A 16648-nucleotide genomic window follows, 5' to 3' on the forward strand; every position below is an offset into this window, starting at 1 on the left:
ATACACTACAGGTGTATAATGGCAGTGTGCCGCAATTGTAAAGTAATAAATCTTTCAGGGTGGACTTTACCGTTGATATTTAGGATTACAATTGGAGAATTCTCCATGAACATATCTCCGAAAATATTCACAGATTTGGCCAGTGTGACATTTTCCATTGCCGTCAAAGAATTTATGAAGCTGAGACTAAGGCCATATGAATTTTAAATTGCCTCGTTGAAAGATGGAGTTTTCAAGCTGCCTAATTGAGAAGTCAGTATTCGGATATTAACACTCTTTGACTGAAGTATGAATCGTTGAAGCCTAAATTTCCACATTGTATAAAGTCACTGTAATGCTGCTGATAAAATTCCGAAGAAGATCGAAACAGAACACGTGCAGTGGTTTGATTTTTTGCTTTCCTTGTAAGGTGTGGCAATTTTTGGTTACTTTTGGATCTTGGTGAGCTGAGACATTTATGACGGTTGTTCCTTCTATAGTTGCCTGAACCATAGACGAGTTTAGCTTCTTTTATGACAAAATGATTTATGTGATCTGTTACGACTGATAGAGTAACTGCCTGGAGTTATTTCACCAGCACCTTTGTATAATTCTCAAAATGTAGTCAACACCATCTTTGTCTAGTTCAATTTTGGTGAGGAGGTTAATGTAGCCAACGGCAGTAATTACATCAGGCCTATTCAAGATGAAATTGACTACACCTTGTGGCAATGAGGATGAGCAAGAGAAGCTTAGGGCAGCCAATTTTTATTTTTATCATCTTATACCAGGCGCCAAAATACAGGGAAGTAATGTTATTTCAGGTTGCTATAGCTGTCCAAAAACACACCCTCCTACTAAAAGTAGACAACCTGTCCCCTTATTACTCGATCAGGTGAGGACATTGGTTATGACTTAGTCGAATAGTGATGGCTTTTAGTGGGACAGCCTAATTATAATATGAACAGGCTTAGACATTTAAGGAGGAATAATCAAGGAACTGAATTCTTCATTAGTTGCGATTATTAACGCAAAATTATAAATTTTCTTCATTTTATTCAGTATAGCCATTTTGTTAATTCTTGTTTGAAAGGGGTATATGTGAGCCCAAACAAGAACCTAACTCCTACTTATAATATTACGTTTATGGAAAATTGTTATTCGCATAAAGCTGTCATATAAGACATGGATTTTCAAGAACGCATCAGTAACCTTATGTGGATAACTGAGGTATGAGTTTTATTCACAGTGCTCAAATCTTTTGGAAGAATTAACTTCTAGAGAAAATCTACAATTTTTTTGTATGATAATGACATACATAGGGCTTGTTCAATTGTATAACTTTGTAAATTTAGGTGTGAGAACAGACTATGTAAAACTTCATTGTGATCGTTTTGTGTCGTTTGGATTTCACCGCGCATTATACACTTGATAGCAATAGTTAGGGCTCGCAAAGAGAATAGATACCACTAAAAAAGCTGTGGTCGCTTTCCTGGAATTAGATGAGCAGAAACAATTAGATAGCCAAAAACGATCTAATACTATCTAGAGGTGTATTTATCAGTACAGCCTGATCAGCGCGATCGTCCGACCTCAATCCTATAAAGCATGCTTAGGATTCTTTGGGAGACGTATATCCACCCTCCGAAATCTCCCCAGTACCTTAGAAGTGTTTTAATGTGTCGGTGGGTCTCATTGCCACCTGCCTTATAGATAGCTGTATCAGCAAAGAGCAGCATCGCTGAATCCTGTATTATAGAGCTTCACTGTTCACCAGTATGTCTTCCTTCGTATTGTTGTCGTTGTTGTAGTAGGGCTTTAAGAACATCAGCGACTAAGAACATATATTTCTCCATGTATATTGTCTGTAAATTGCGTGTGTTTTAAAACGATTTTCTGTATGTTGGACGAAAAACCCGAATTTCCGGGAGAAAAACCATACTACTCTCTCCTGAGACTGGTTAACTCAGCCACGTTGTGAAAAAGGCCCATAAAAATTTCTCTCGTCATCGATGGGACTTAAACTCATGCCTCTAACACCCGGTGTGGGGAGGACGGCAATCCTCCTCACACCGGGTGGAAAAGTGCCAACTGTGCTACATATGAGGGCTTCCTTCCTGATTCATACATGTACATTCACTGTTATTTTCTATTTACTGGTCTGTGGTACTCACGAGAGACAGCTACTTGCCAAGTAACAGTCGTTTAATTCCAAGCATGCTTATAAATCCCTTTTCCATTTTTAAAAATTAATAACGTGAAAACTATAGGTGTGTCGAAAAATGTTTTTTTTTGCATTGTGATCAATATATGTTGGAGTATTTTAAAAAATAAAACTAGTTCGAAATTTGACCACCAGGAAGATAAACGATTTATTCACTCTAATAAACAAATTCGCTTTTGCGTTCATGATAAAAAGAATGACTCTAGTATTGAAGAATTCCCCTTTGGCCTTCGTGATCCCATTCTTCGTCTTCAAGATAAAAAAGTAGTATGCATACCTTGAGAAACCAAGGCGAGTCAAGTTCGTTTTAAAATGGTGCCTAAAAAGATAAAGCGCTTTTAATTAAAAACTTTATTACAAGAATGGTGACAATGTTATTGCAGACTTCAGAGCTTATCAAAGTCAGAAAAATGGCTCGAGGCCTTGTTGCTCAAGAAAAATTGCGTTAAATATTGTAAGAAGTTTCGAAAAAAATTACCTAACTCCTAAGGCATTTTTATGGTCGTCCTTCATGGTCAAAAGTTGTGATTCTAGAATTTGATGAGGCAAAACAACAATTCTTTCAGGTTTGAAGGACGCAGTCCCTTGGGAGGTAAAGTAAGGTGTAACGTGTGTTTAGGGTCTAACGGCACCAGCAGTTTCCCCCATCTCCGCGTAGTATACATTGTCGTGTGTTACAGTACACTGTAAAGGCCAGAAATTTTAAAGTATATGGATATTGTGGGGTGTAGTGTCGTGTACCGCTGTTCATCTGGCCATTTAGCCGCTGGATCCCTGATGAGGCCCAACATTAGTCACACTAAGCCCCGTGGAGGCAGACCAGGTACACCAGTTATTTTTAGATAAGTATTCTGGCAGGTCCTGCCACCTAGTTTCCTGAGATTTCAGTGACTAGGACTATATGTGAAAAAAAAAAAAAAAAAAAAAGAAAAAAAACTACCTCACCACCTCCCAAGGGAGGTAGTGAACATTTCATGGTATATTTTGAAGGTAGCAGTGGAAAACACTAATCCCAGTATTCATCGCTTACTAGAAAACAGTGGTGTGCGCGTGGATGTATATAAGGCTCTGACGCCTCATAGCCTTAGTGACAAAGCGACTAAGTCTATGAGGCGTCCGTGTATCGTGTCTGTGGTCGTGTGTATTGTTTAAATTATGTGCATTCTGCGGTCAATTTTTCCTGTTTGCTGGACAAAAGAAACCAGAGCTTCCGGGAGATGGAAACCATGCAAGCCTTACCTGAGACCGACTAACTCAGTCAATCTGTGACAAAATATCCTAAAAATTCCTTACGTCATTAACAGGATTCGAACCAAGGCCATTTCCACCCGATGTAGGGAGGACGGTAATTATAGCCACTCTGCTACACGCGAGGGTGGTCATGTGGAGATTTGATCATCTATAAAGATTGATGAAATTTTACCTTAGTATGTTTTTATAGATTAATAATTTTTTCACCAAATTAGTAATTTGGCCAATTCTGGTAGCCAAATTTCGAACTATTTTTATTGTTTAAAAAAAACTCACATATGCTTATTACAATGCAAAAAAAAAAAAAAAAAATTTCGATACGACCTATAGTTTTCGAGTTAATAACTACCCTGGATGGACAATTACTGATTACTGAAATAGCCGACCCCAGGAGTGGTAGAATCAGTGTGAAAATTTAGTGATTGAAAAACAACAGGGGTTATTCTTGTTTTTACGTCCAAGTAAATAACAGGCGTCTGTCTATTCTGTAAACCGTGCGTATTCTGTAATCGATTTCCTATTCTGATGGATCAAAGACCATTTTGGGGAGGCCTCTCAATCTTCCTTGCCGATACGGACTAATTGGCCACATTGTAAAAAATAAATTCTTGTATTGACAGGATTCGTACTCAGACCTTTTTCACATGGTGTAAAAGGACAGCAACCATAATCACTGTACTAACACGATGGCTCGTTGGAACAGGTTGACGACAATCGTCCATGTATCCATCAACTACAGAGCACAAATCATTGACTACCCACTAGATTTCCATCATCAATATACCACTCCTGAAATAATCTGACATAGCTGGAAAGCATTCTCGTCATCTATAAATCTGTATTCTGGTTGTTAAAGGGTTTTAGTCACATCAACAACTTAGGCCATATTGAGCTATATATAATGTCTGTAAATTGCTTGTGTTCTGTGGTAAATTTGTCTATTTTGCTGGACGAAAAACCATGCTCCCTCGCCTAAGACCGACTAACTCAGCCACTTTGTGAAAAAGGCCCATAAAAATTCCTGGCGTCATTGACAGGATTCGACTGTGCTACCTACGAGGGCACTCTGTATTCTTCTTATACCATCCATACACTGTCTTCGTGATTGTGATGCCCTCCCCCTTCCCCTGACCTGTTCCAACTATAGCATATTTAGACGCGAAAGAGGCACAGTTACCTCGGTGAGTATAAAGAAATGTGGGACAAAGGCCACTACATTAGAATTGAAAGCCAATAGTATTGCTGGTGTCTCCAAAACTGGGAAGATGTCCAAGAATCATAACAGTCACCAAAAGTCTGACTAAATAATTTATTTTATTATCGATAGTTCAGTAGTAATTCTATTAGTTAACCACGTTCTTTTTGGAATTCTAAACTAAGCAGTACTTACTTGTAAGTAAAATGCTGGTGTTTACTCTCTGACTATTAATTTCATTTTATTGGACAGTACGCAGTTTCATTCTCTCTGTGTGTATCCGAAGAAGCAAACGATATTTACAACTGAGTCAGCGCAAGTTTTTCGAGAATATTAATTTAATTAAACATAACACGAGTACAAGGATATATCCGGGGAAAAATGGCGAGTGATGAACATTTGGGTGAAACTTTGGTCTCTTAGAACACAAGATGTTAATGAAAACATAAGAAGTTGAAGGTTTAAGAGAAAAACATCACATTTTGATATTTTGGACCATCGTCTGCAGTGGTAATGAGGCTGTGTGTTGTCAAGTCACTGCCCCTTGACTGACTATGCCATCGGGCTCTGTTCCGTTACATTTTTGACACTGTGGGCTATTTTCGGTGCTCTTTTGTTGATTTATTTTCTTGTCCACAAGACGGAACGCTTCGAGAAACTCGTTGAAGTCAATAAAACCATCCTTGTTGATGTCAATGCTTCTTGCGAGATCACGAATGTCTTCTCTAGAAAATGCGTTATCCGAATGTTTGTTGAGCAACTGACAGGCATCGGAAAATTCGTCCATCGAAATCAAACCTGAAAATTAAAATAAAGAGTCTAAGATAGAAAAAAGCATTATCAATATCATACATAAATAACAACTATCTACTGTATAGATTCTGATTTTATTGTAAACTTGGTATATTTTATTATTTATTAATGTATGAATATATTACTGTATGTGTTAACAGAAGCTTATTTTCTGTTTATACTCCTGGACGACCACAAAACGCTTCATGGCCTTAGTTGCTTTGGTACAAAAATAAAGCATTCGAATGCGTAAACCATGATGCTGAATCGAAATTTATTCTTTTGAATATTTTATCTGATTAAAATTCTCGAAGTGAGGGATTCATACTAAACAAAATGTAGTGGATATTAAAGATCAAACATAATCGTATTTAAAAAGGTACTTATGCATTTATACGTATAACAAAAACATTGAGCATTATTTCCAATTTTTTAATGATTAGTTTAATGAAAATGCGTCAAATACCTGATCCATCTTTGTCCATGATCCTAAATATGGCTTCCAGCCTCTCTTTGTTACGATATAACGTCTCAAGAAAAGAAGGCCCGTGCTATATAAAAAGAAAAGAAAAAAAATAAGAGGACTTAGATATTGATCATTAAGAATTATCATTCTAAACAGATGGGAGAAAGTCGCTGTGTCTTTGGGGAGTATTTTTTTTATCCCGAGTAGATTCGAACACAACGTACCGAACTTCTCTGCCAACCACTAACCACTGGACAGTTTTATTATCATCATTATTATTTATTTTTGTTGGAACTTATAGTTCTTACAGACAGTCCGCAAAGGTTGAGGAAATTTATTTAAGAAATTAGAACAGTGTGAAATGTGTTCTGTTAGACTTGAGAGATGGACTTAGAGATGCCAAGTAACAGTATTCTCCAAAATATCTGTAAAAAAAGAAGCATGAGGTAGAAGTTAAACAACTGTGCGATAGAAAGTGGACTAAGTTCATGAGTGAGGGATCGTTGATTAAGATGTGAGAGCACAATATTCCATGATAGGATGGATTTAGCAATTATACAGCTAATAGTGCTCCGAACTAAACAAATTGAAAAAAATAAATTTAAAAATGAAAAAACTACACTAAACATTTTTTCCATTTATGTGTAATATTTTGAATGTGCGTTGCGTGAGCTGATTATTCATTATTAAGAACGCCACTTCCTGTGTTTGTTATCTATAAAATATGCTGCGAAGATTTTAAAACTACAGAATTTCTCACCAGGCTCTTTGGTCCGTGGAGATTTTGTTATATTTCTAACCTGAAAAATAATTGCCCAAAAAAAATTAAAATCGCAAAAATAATTGCCTACCTTGCATTTGAGCCAAGACAAGTCAACAGCTGAAGTAGCCATGATTCAGTGTAGGTCAACTTTCAAGATAAACCAAAGCACTGCCATCCCTGTAAGGTCACATAGCGATCGATATCTGGGCTTGGATAAATTCTGGTTAGCTTCCTCAGCGAATAGCAAGCTATACGAAGGTGTCTCTGCGTTGTCTGTTTAATTCAACGCTTATTTAAACAGGTATATTAAGTGTTACAGAAAAATAAGTTGCCAAAATCAGTGGTACATTTTTAAAATCAAGATTGTTGATCTAAGTGGAAGTTCGAATGCGAAACAATCATCATTAGAAGAATCATTTAAGCCTTTAAGGAATCTGATATTTGGAAAGGAATATCTCTGTTTAAACACACAGACAATCGGTTTAAGTCTCTGTAATCGTCAGAGGTTATATAAAAAAAAAGTAAAGTGCAGCCATTATCAACCCACTGCAGGATGGAAGCCTCCTCAACAATTCATGCTGAGGGAAATGGACCATAATCTGCCACGCTGGTCCAGTGCGGGTTGGCAGATCGACCGTATTCAGCAGTCAGGGGCTTGAACCCCGGTCTACTCAAAGAGCGTGTGCTACTGCACTCCAGCTCCTGCCCACTCGGCTACGGAGGCCCAAAGGTTATATAATCGGTGCAAATTAGAACAATCAACTCTCATAGGTTTATTGAAAATTACAACCAACAGATCCAACAGAAAGTTTCCTTCCGGCTTCACAACCTTCAATCCAACAACGCGAGTGAAATAATGGAAGTACAGTAATTAGTATTAGTAGGAGAAAATGATGTAAGAAAGGGAACTTATATAATATTAGCCAAAAAAAAAAAAAAAGTCTTCCCACATTATCTGTCTATCCGCCCTAATAAAAATAAAATAAATTTTCTATTTATACTACGGGATGACCACACGACCACAGAGAGAGAGAACACAAGAAACAAATACCGTATTTAGTAGTCACACAGGCTTAAACCACAGCTACTCAAAGCACATGTACTTATGCACGCTCACGTCTGACCCACTCAGCTACAATCTGTCTAGTTCTCCCTTAAATTTATTCAAACTACCCACTTCCACAATCAGATGGAAGTTTGTTCCAACAATCAACCTCTGCAACCATCCTTACTCAATTTGAATTTATTCCCCCTGATGTATGTAGCCTGAGCCAGAGGAAGGGTGCTGTCAGCATTGAGCTCTCAACCCATTCAAAGCTTTAAACACTTCATTGGGATCTCCTCATTGGTGCATAGTTTCCAGACGCTGGACAGTCTAAATTAAATTTAAATTAGACCACAACGGAAAATCATGCTGGAAGTTTCATAACTATAGAGGTTAAAAACCTGAAATTCAAATTTGAATCCAATAAATAAATAACTGAAATCGGAACTCACGCAGTTAACAGCTACTGGATACCACAACATAAACATTCCTCCGAACAAACACATCCTAAACCCATAAAAGGTTCAAAGAGACATGCAGATTTTAAACTACCAATCTTAGAATTTACCCAAAAAAGCACGATGTCCTTCAGTATTTAACTATCAAGGGGTCCCAAACAGTTGCGAATAAAATGTTTATGGGCATTCTAAATTCATTAACTCATATATGGGATTTCTGTTCGCTAACTTGGCCATCTTGAAATCGAAGCGACCCTCTCTCGACTTGGAACAGTGGTGTCATGACGTTTTGATTGTATTCGAAAAGTCATAACACCGTTCTTCAAGATGTATGGTCTAACAGTAACGAATTTTCTTCCCATAATCAGTAGGTTATCAAATATGGATATAGCGGAGTTTATAGGGAAAACCTTAACCCCCTTCGCATAAGCTGCCATTTCAGGGAGGAGTGTACGTGTACTTCAGATGGGTTTAAATTTTGAAAGAAATTTAAAAAAAAAAATGAAAACATAAAACTGGAGATCCTGGTGCAAAATTGTCCTGGATTTCATAGTTTTAGAATGTATTTTTGACAAATTACTTCATTTTAAGGCTTCAGTTTCGAAGCACAATCTACAACTTGGAGTAGGAAGGACATTTGGAACAGTGCCACGCCCTTTCTCTACCATACGAAAATAATAATAGTAATAAAGATAGCATTTTACACCCAAGTGTATCTTATTCATAGTTCATCTTATTATCGCACTGTCACTGATATGGCTTCTTGTAAAAGTTTCGAGTCAGATACAGAAAGCTATTCATTGTTCTTTTGGCTGTAACACAGACATAGAATTAATGAATGTGACCTCTCGTCCAGCTAGCGCGAAGATTATGCTGTACACGTACAGTTGCAGCGGTTTATAGTTAGCTCCAGTGAATTGTGTTGCCACACGAGAACACTTCCATCAACCAATAATAAATCTTCCCGTGTTTCAGCCTGGCAGTCTTGGGAAGGCGAAATGACTTGATTATAAAGCACCTGTGGTTGCATCAGTGCTGACTCACCTGCTATAAGCTTGGAAAATGCTCGTAAATATGACACGTGTTTATAGCTCGTTAGGGTGAATTGCGAAAAAAAATTATATCAGTGGATCGTCAAAGTTATTATTGCTGTTATTTCGAAGTTAGTGGTGGTGTCCCTACACTAAAATAAATGCGATACATGAAAAGTGGCTCTTAACGAAATTATCCAGATTTCCATCACTTCTCAGACGCCCGTTTCGTTTATAATTGGCAGCCCGTCAGTGGGAAGCCAGACAAATTAACGAATCCAAATGGCCAATAAACTGAAAGCACTCTTATTATATTTTTATTCATAAATATTTTATTTAATATTCAACAGTTTATAATTAAAATGTTTTCAATTTATCACTCCAAGGTTGTCACTAATGGGGAAGTTGATATTACAGTGTTCGCAGTTCCTGAGTAATATACTTTATTCGTTTTTCTTTACCTTTAGTTTTCTTATTCCTACTATTTCCATTTTCCACGCGGTTAGGTTATTGGAAGGTTGGAGGAATTTTCATCGAAAGCTTCGAGATAATTTTTTTATTACAGGTTTGTACTATTAGCATTAGCAAAGGCACATGATGCAAGAAAGCAAGCTTATATAGCATCAGCCAAAAAAAAAAAAAAAAAAAAAAAAAAAAAAAACACCCCTTATTTCACCCATCCACTCACTCGCTCCAAATGTTTGTCGAGTTCTGCCTTGAATCTATATTCAAGTTAACAATCCTAGCTGGGACGATCGGGATCTAATCACAAATTTATGGCCGGTAGAAAGCCATGTTGCTATCCCCCCCCCCCACACATCACCACCAACCAAATATTTATTGTTGGGGGGTTTTGCTTCAAGGGTAATTTTCCTGCGAAGCCAGGCCCTAGGAAATTAACCCCTTTCTCCTTCCCATAGCTGAAATAATGGCAGGAAAAAAATTAATTAATTAAACAAATTAATATATATAATAATTGTCATTTGGAAGTGAATACGTTTTCCAATTGATAATTTTATTTATTTATTTTTTCTCAACCAAATAGTTTCTAATCATAAATTAGCATAATCTTCAGGATTATAAAATATACAGTATTATAATAATTACAGTATTATAATACTGAATTTCACTCATACGAAAATAACGAAATATATAATATCTAAATAATATTAATTAATAAAAACAGTTAATACATTTTATAAATATTATAATATTATTATTTATAAAAAATATTGATTAATTAATATATATCATATTAAATTAATGTCCAAACTGAAAGATTTCAATTTTGAGTATTTCCTATTTTCGTATTTGAAGTATTTCATATGCTTCATTTCGTATACGTAGAGAATATGACAACACATTATTATAACTATAATTTTACCTTAGATTTCTTTATTTATTTCGTGTTTTTATATTACAAGTGTTGGATATTCAAGGATTATTTATTTTATTTTTATTTTTGGCAGAGCACGATCCAAATGAAGTACATTCATTGATTGCAACCAGATGGCGCCACGGCACGGCTACTGTTTCTTTTCAAATAGAAAGCATAGATGTAATTCAAATGAACTTCAAACGCTTTTTATTAAAAGTACAGTATTATTATTATTAGCTATATGGTGCAAGGAAACCTGAGGCTTATGCTGCACCAGCCAAAAAAAAAAAAAAAAAAAATTCCGAGTTAGCCTGAGAGTGAGAGAGAGAGAACTATTGTTATTATTATAGCCATATGGTGCAAGGAAGCCTGAGGCTTATGCTGTACCAGACAAAAAAAAAAAAAAATTACCCAGAGAGAGAGCGCGAGAAAAGTAGAAGGGAATCACCAAGAAAGAGAAGAATGATCATATCCAGCTCAAGACCCTGGTGTGCCAAGCCCATACTCACCACATATGAGCCCCCGGGGTTAATATTTAATAGTAATTTCTAATAGCTCGTTATCTTCTTAATGGGACAATGATTTTTTTTCTTTAAGAAAATGAATCATTTTCTTAAAGAAAGTTTGTAAATAATTTTAGTTGCTTAATGACCAGTGTTATGACAGCTACAGTTAAAAGGGTATGTTCTTTGACGAATCACGTAAATTTAAAGTTCATGTAATTAAAATTACTACCAAAGCGATGAGAAGCTGGGGTGTTTGTAAGAAATTTTTAAAAATATTTTAAAAAAATGTTACATGTTTCAGCCGAGTAAGTTCGTCAGTTCATCAGAAAAAAAGAAAACGTCATCAATAACGCTACTCTAAGTTATTATTATTTTTTTTAGTCGATAGTCTGGTGATGCTGTTATCTCTAGGTGTCGGCACTCAGGCTTAAACTCTTTAGAAACAACTACATTTGTCCATTGAGTCGACCTAAAGTAGTTAATATTGCATTTAATCTGATTGACTACGTGGGCAAATGTAGTCGTTTCTAAAGAATTTAAGCCCGAGCGCTATAACCGTCACTGAAGGGACAACAACAACGTCTCCAGACGATCGACCGAAAAACGTAATGCAGAAGCGATACTAGTGAGGCTATTTTAAAGCTTGAACTTTCGCCATAATTAATATGTAAAGCTATCTGCTGTATTTGGATTAGACGTTAACTATTAAGAGAACATAAATTAAAACGATAAATAATTTGCCAATCAAACAGATAGCGGACTACTTAAGTGTTTTTCAATTACTCTAATGTTTACAATATTTTTGGGTCCCTTTCAGCAGTAGGAAAAATCATAATTCATGATTTTTCCATTCAGTTCCTTTAGAATAATTGTCAACCAATATTATTATCAATATTTGTTGATAATTATTCACCACAGACAAGGAAGGTGAAATATATTACATTTAGTACAGTACTGCAGCAACTTCTGTAAATTTTATTTCCGTGTTGTATCCAGTTTACATCTCAATACAATATGGGGAATATCCCAAATGCGCTGCACATTCAAACGTATGGGGGTTCCACAGCAGACGACCCAAGACACACCATCGCTGATCATCGCCGATGTCGAACTGTGTGGTGTCAACAACACGCTGGTTCAATGCTGGAGGGCTGGAAACGAGTTTGCTGGTCAGATGAGTCCAAAGATCTGGTGCAACACGCCGACAGACGCGTTCGTGTGTGGCGCAAGCAACACCAGTCCATGGTGTCCACTGTCCAGGCAGGTGGCGATGGTTGCTCAAATGGGAAATGTTCTGCTGGCAAGAACTAGGACGCCTGGTGCGCATGGGCCAACGTTTCACCGGTGAGATCTACCGGCAACTATTAGGATACCATGTGCACCTTGCCATGTTGCATTTTTTTTCCGGACAGAAACAAGATCTTCCAAGACAATAATGCGCAGTGTCATCGGGCCCGCACTGTGACGAGTGTTCCGAAAAACAGTGAAGCTATTGCCCATCTTGATTGGCCTCCATAATCGCGCCTCAATCCAATTGAACACCTGTGGGATGTTTTGGAAGAGGAAGTGAGGCGTATGGACACGTAACCATCTATTCCTACCTTGCAGACAGCATGGCTGCAGATCTCTACAGGCATCTTTAGACATGTAGTGAAGTCAATACCTAGGAAAATATCGCTGTCATCCGTGCGAACTGTGGCCCAATACACTATTAAGAAGGTGGTCATATTTCGGTGATCACTGAGTGACGTTAATCACAATTTAATACCATCGTTTTATGTTATTTTCCTCTTTCATTTTTAATGTTTAAAATATGGTTTAGGGGTGTATCCTCACCAAGCTTTTAAAGGGCTTCCATGTTTCTATTGTAGTTCGGCAGCGTTATGGCAGGTAGCTAGCTGCCTTGATTGCGCTGAAGACTTCCATAGGAGCTAAGTCTGTGTTAAACACCAAAACAACTAAGGCCACGAGGCGTCTGTGTATCTAATTGCATGTTTTCTTTAGTCGGTTTCTTCCAGTAAGACGAAAAACCACAGAGAGAGAAAAAAAACATGCAACCATCGGTTGAAACCGACTAACTCGGCCACGTTGTGAAAAACCCCACAACAGTTTCTCCTATTATTGATTGGATTCGAACTGAGGCCTTTTCCAAACGTTGATTCAGTAATTTCAGGTAATATTACAGTTACGGTACGTAAAACGTATTTACTAATATTTAAAAAAAAAAAAACAACAAGATCTTCGATTTATTTTATCCCTTAAAAGAAATTTTATGATCAGCAACCAGTAAAAATAGTCAATGTTCCTTAATCTCTAATAATGAAACAATTAGCGTAAATAATATCTGAACGCTGTAAGCGTAACCCTACCAGAATATTTACCTCAGCTAAGTTATTGGTAAGATAATATTCGTCGAATGTGGTGTTATAATTCACTGTCCCTGCGTCATTATCACAGTCTGCCACTTTAGGACATAACAGACGCCACGGTAGGTGAAGATTGACGATTTTCTCCATGACCGAACACCAGTCGCTGATGGATATACGCCCTGAAAAGAAAATAACACATTTATGGTTATCGAAGTGCAACGAATCGTTATTTGTGAGCGGTTCCATTGCACACTGGTTGTACGCGATTCAAAATAAGAAACGTTTTTAATCTTTCCCAAATTAAAAATATTCTTTTTACTCACCTTTGTTTTCTGGATCAAGTTTCTGGAATTCTGCGAGGAGTATGGATTGACAAGCGTAGATATGTTGCTTCAGTTCTCTAAGGGCTGATTGTTCAACATATCCGTGCCTGTAAAGAACAAGGATATATTTGTCGGGAAGAAAAGTAAGGAAAAATCTTAACTGCAAAATGTAATACTTAAAGGCAATAAAATTAAAACCCAAAACTATTATCGTTTGGTAAACAATATCCATTTTGTGCAGACGAAGAATGAAATGATTCTACACTTCTATCTTCGTCTGCAATTATGTGTAAAAGTAGGAGTGCAGTAAAAATGTATTTTATTGTGAATATAATAAATAAAATAAATTTTCTGTTTAAACTCCGGGACGACCACACGGTCAGGGGAGTTCATAAGTTAAATTATAAGAAACAGCACCGTATTTAGCAGTCACGGGCTTGAATCCCAGTCACTCCAAGCACGTGTACTTATTCTGTAAGCTGAATTTTTATAGATTTCGAATAAATATAGATTTCAAAAGTTCGTCTTCATAAAGTGAAGTTCATAGAACGAACTTCACCTTACTTTATCATTAGTTGCCTTGGTATTGCACTACTTTTCCACAGATGACATGGCCAAAAGATGAGACAGAGATGATAGCCTGGTTCGGAACTTGTGACACATAATGAAGCAAATGTTTTCTAGTGAGTTCCAGCGTTTAAATAAATGGCAGATTAATCTTTTGGCCGTGCGATTTGTTTAAACGTAGCGCAATACCAAGACAACTCGTGGTAAAGGAGTTCGTTCATGCATATGATCAGTCTTGTTTACATTCCTGGAACTTAATAAACTTGTATTAAAAATTCGTAATTAAAACAAGAAATGAGTTCGATACCTTTGTTGTATGGTAGCGTTCTTCGTATATATTGTGCTCAAGTACATGACGATCTGTAAGTCCAAGTTGTGTCCAACTAACTTCACATACGCACCTCGATTACTACCAACGTCGTAATAATTGGAAGCAGAGAAAATAGTCAATACCTGAACAATAGAAAGTAGAAGTTGGACTCTCATAGCATATACACCATTTACATTGCAAGATTAAACTATAATTCTAAAACAACTACATATTCTTGCAAACTGTGGACGAAAACATCTTCATATATCCTTTAATATTAAAATCCTTAATTCAATTAGAAAGAATTATATTTGTAGTTTCTAAAACAATAAGTATAATGATTTCTTCAAGGGATAGTTGGAAAACTAAAGAAGTAAGGCTAACCTTTCCATGATGTGCATATTCATAGCCGTCCAATTTACACTCGTGTGATCGGATAATACGTTGTAACTTATGTCGATCCAGGAATGCTTGCGTTGTATCAGGACCGAAAAAACTTCCTCCTCCTCTCATAGAATTAGGTCGACAACCTTTATGAGGTCGGGGATCACTCCACAACAGGTCCACGATCTGAAACAGTAATAAATGTCCGATTTAAGCCATCCTACTAATAAAATATTTGTGGGAGTATTTTATCCGTTCTTGATAATTGCTGAAATTAAAAATTTTGAACGCGTGCTTTGCTGTATTCCGTGTTATGTTGGAGACTTTTCTGCTCTTTGGGACTTCAAAGTTCCAGACCACAAAAATAGCCTAAACTTAAAAATAAACACGATAGACCTGGGTACTTTTTTAATTGCAACCCTCTGTTATAGTCCCTAAGAGTAGAGTCAACTACACGAAAGTACCATAAAATTTAAAAATACCTTGTGTCCCATAACAAAATCGCCTGCTTCTCAAAGTATCTCCGGTTAACTTTTACAGACAACTAAACCAAAGGTGGAAAACCAGACCTTTGTAGTAGAGTTTGTTTTATTTTACTTTTAGTGTTAATTATTCTACCTCATCTAGCTTGAACTCAAGTATCTTCAGCTTTAAATAGTTTATTCAGCATATAAAATTCCACACGTATATGGCGTATTTACCTGTTTCCATAAATTGGTGTCCAAGTCTCCCTCGTGCTCAACAGCTGGCCTGATGATAGTAATAAACTATGAAAGACAGATAAAAGATAACTTGTTATACTCTCTTTTTTTTAAATATTTTTTGAAGCAGTAAATATGGATCTTTTTACATAATCCTAAGAAGGAATACAGTATTTTTACAGTACCATCTTACTAAAGAGAAACAAAATGAAAGTATACCGAATCTAGTCTAAAAAGTAAGGTCAAAACTAAATTTATACAATTTTATACTTGCAGTTCTAATTCATGCGCATTCTCCTGTGTAAAGTGAACTTTTATGCAATGCCAATTCACTTCCGCTTCCAAAATTAAAATCGTTTTGGAAGCGGAAATGTGTCAATTTGTTCGTAGTAGGAAAGAACTAATGAAAAATCACAAAAGAGAATCCTAGACAGGACCAACTGAAGGGTATATTCCGCCCCTTGGCCACTTTGACTGATGGCATCCCCCTCCTCCAGCCGATGCGAAGATTTTCATTTTTTAGAATGATTAATTTTACATTTTATTTACTTACAAAAAGTAAATTATACGCAATATATTTATGTTAATTAGTAAATTATGAATTTAATATTGTTTGTTTTTAACATTTTAACACATGAAATACACAATTTTTCTTGGGGGCTTGTTTTTGGGAGAAGGGGGCCTCGACCTTACTCTAAAACTCCCCTGGTCCTAAACACCTGTTTGATTTTAACAGGTATTTATTAAAAGTGATCGAGATGATCCTGGCTATTAGGTTTGAATGCATGGCAACATTATTTCGGCAGTCAAAAATGGGAAAAGCGAACATGGGGTTCTAATTTTCGAGCATTTGGAGTCAAAATGGTATATTCATTGACCTGGCGCCTCCGTAGCCAGGAGCAGCAG

At 36.6% G+C, this 16648-nt stretch overlaps 2 protein-coding genes across 2 annotated transcripts in view; one reads left to right on the plus strand and one right to left on the minus strand.

The window, feature by feature from the left end:
- Nucleotides 1-5009: 5009 nt before the first annotated feature.
- LOC150090734 (uncharacterized) lies at nt 5010-6836 on the minus strand. Its single transcript, XM_090372380.1, has 3 exons — nt 6759-6836; nt 5908-5992; nt 5010-5447 (listed from the first exon to the last, which is right to left on the minus strand). The coding sequence occupies exons 1-3, from the start codon at nt 6798-6800 to the stop codon at nt 5179-5181; spliced, it is 396 nt and encodes a 131-aa protein (XP_090228506.1). The 5' UTR covers nt 6801-6836; the 3' UTR covers nt 5010-5178.
- A 4393-nt stretch (nt 6837-11229) lies between these two features.
- Nucleotides 11230-16648, plus strand: part of LOC150090735 (uncharacterized) — a 187738-nt gene continuing 182319 nt past the window's right edge. Inside the window, exon 1 of the mRNA XM_090370920.1 lies at nt 11230-11262. Coding sequence (XP_090227046.1) covers nt 11230-11262 — 33 coding nt within the window. The remainder of the gene's footprint in view (nt 11263-16648) is intronic.

This window comes from Mastigoproctus giganteus, chromosome 1, assembly GCF_048544385.1.
Source record: "Mastigoproctus giganteus isolate SK-2022 chromosome 1, ASM4854438v1, whole genome shotgun sequence".
In the NCBI taxonomy this organism is placed as follows: domain Eukaryota; kingdom Metazoa; phylum Arthropoda; class Arachnida; order Uropygi; family Thelyphonidae; genus Mastigoproctus; species Mastigoproctus giganteus.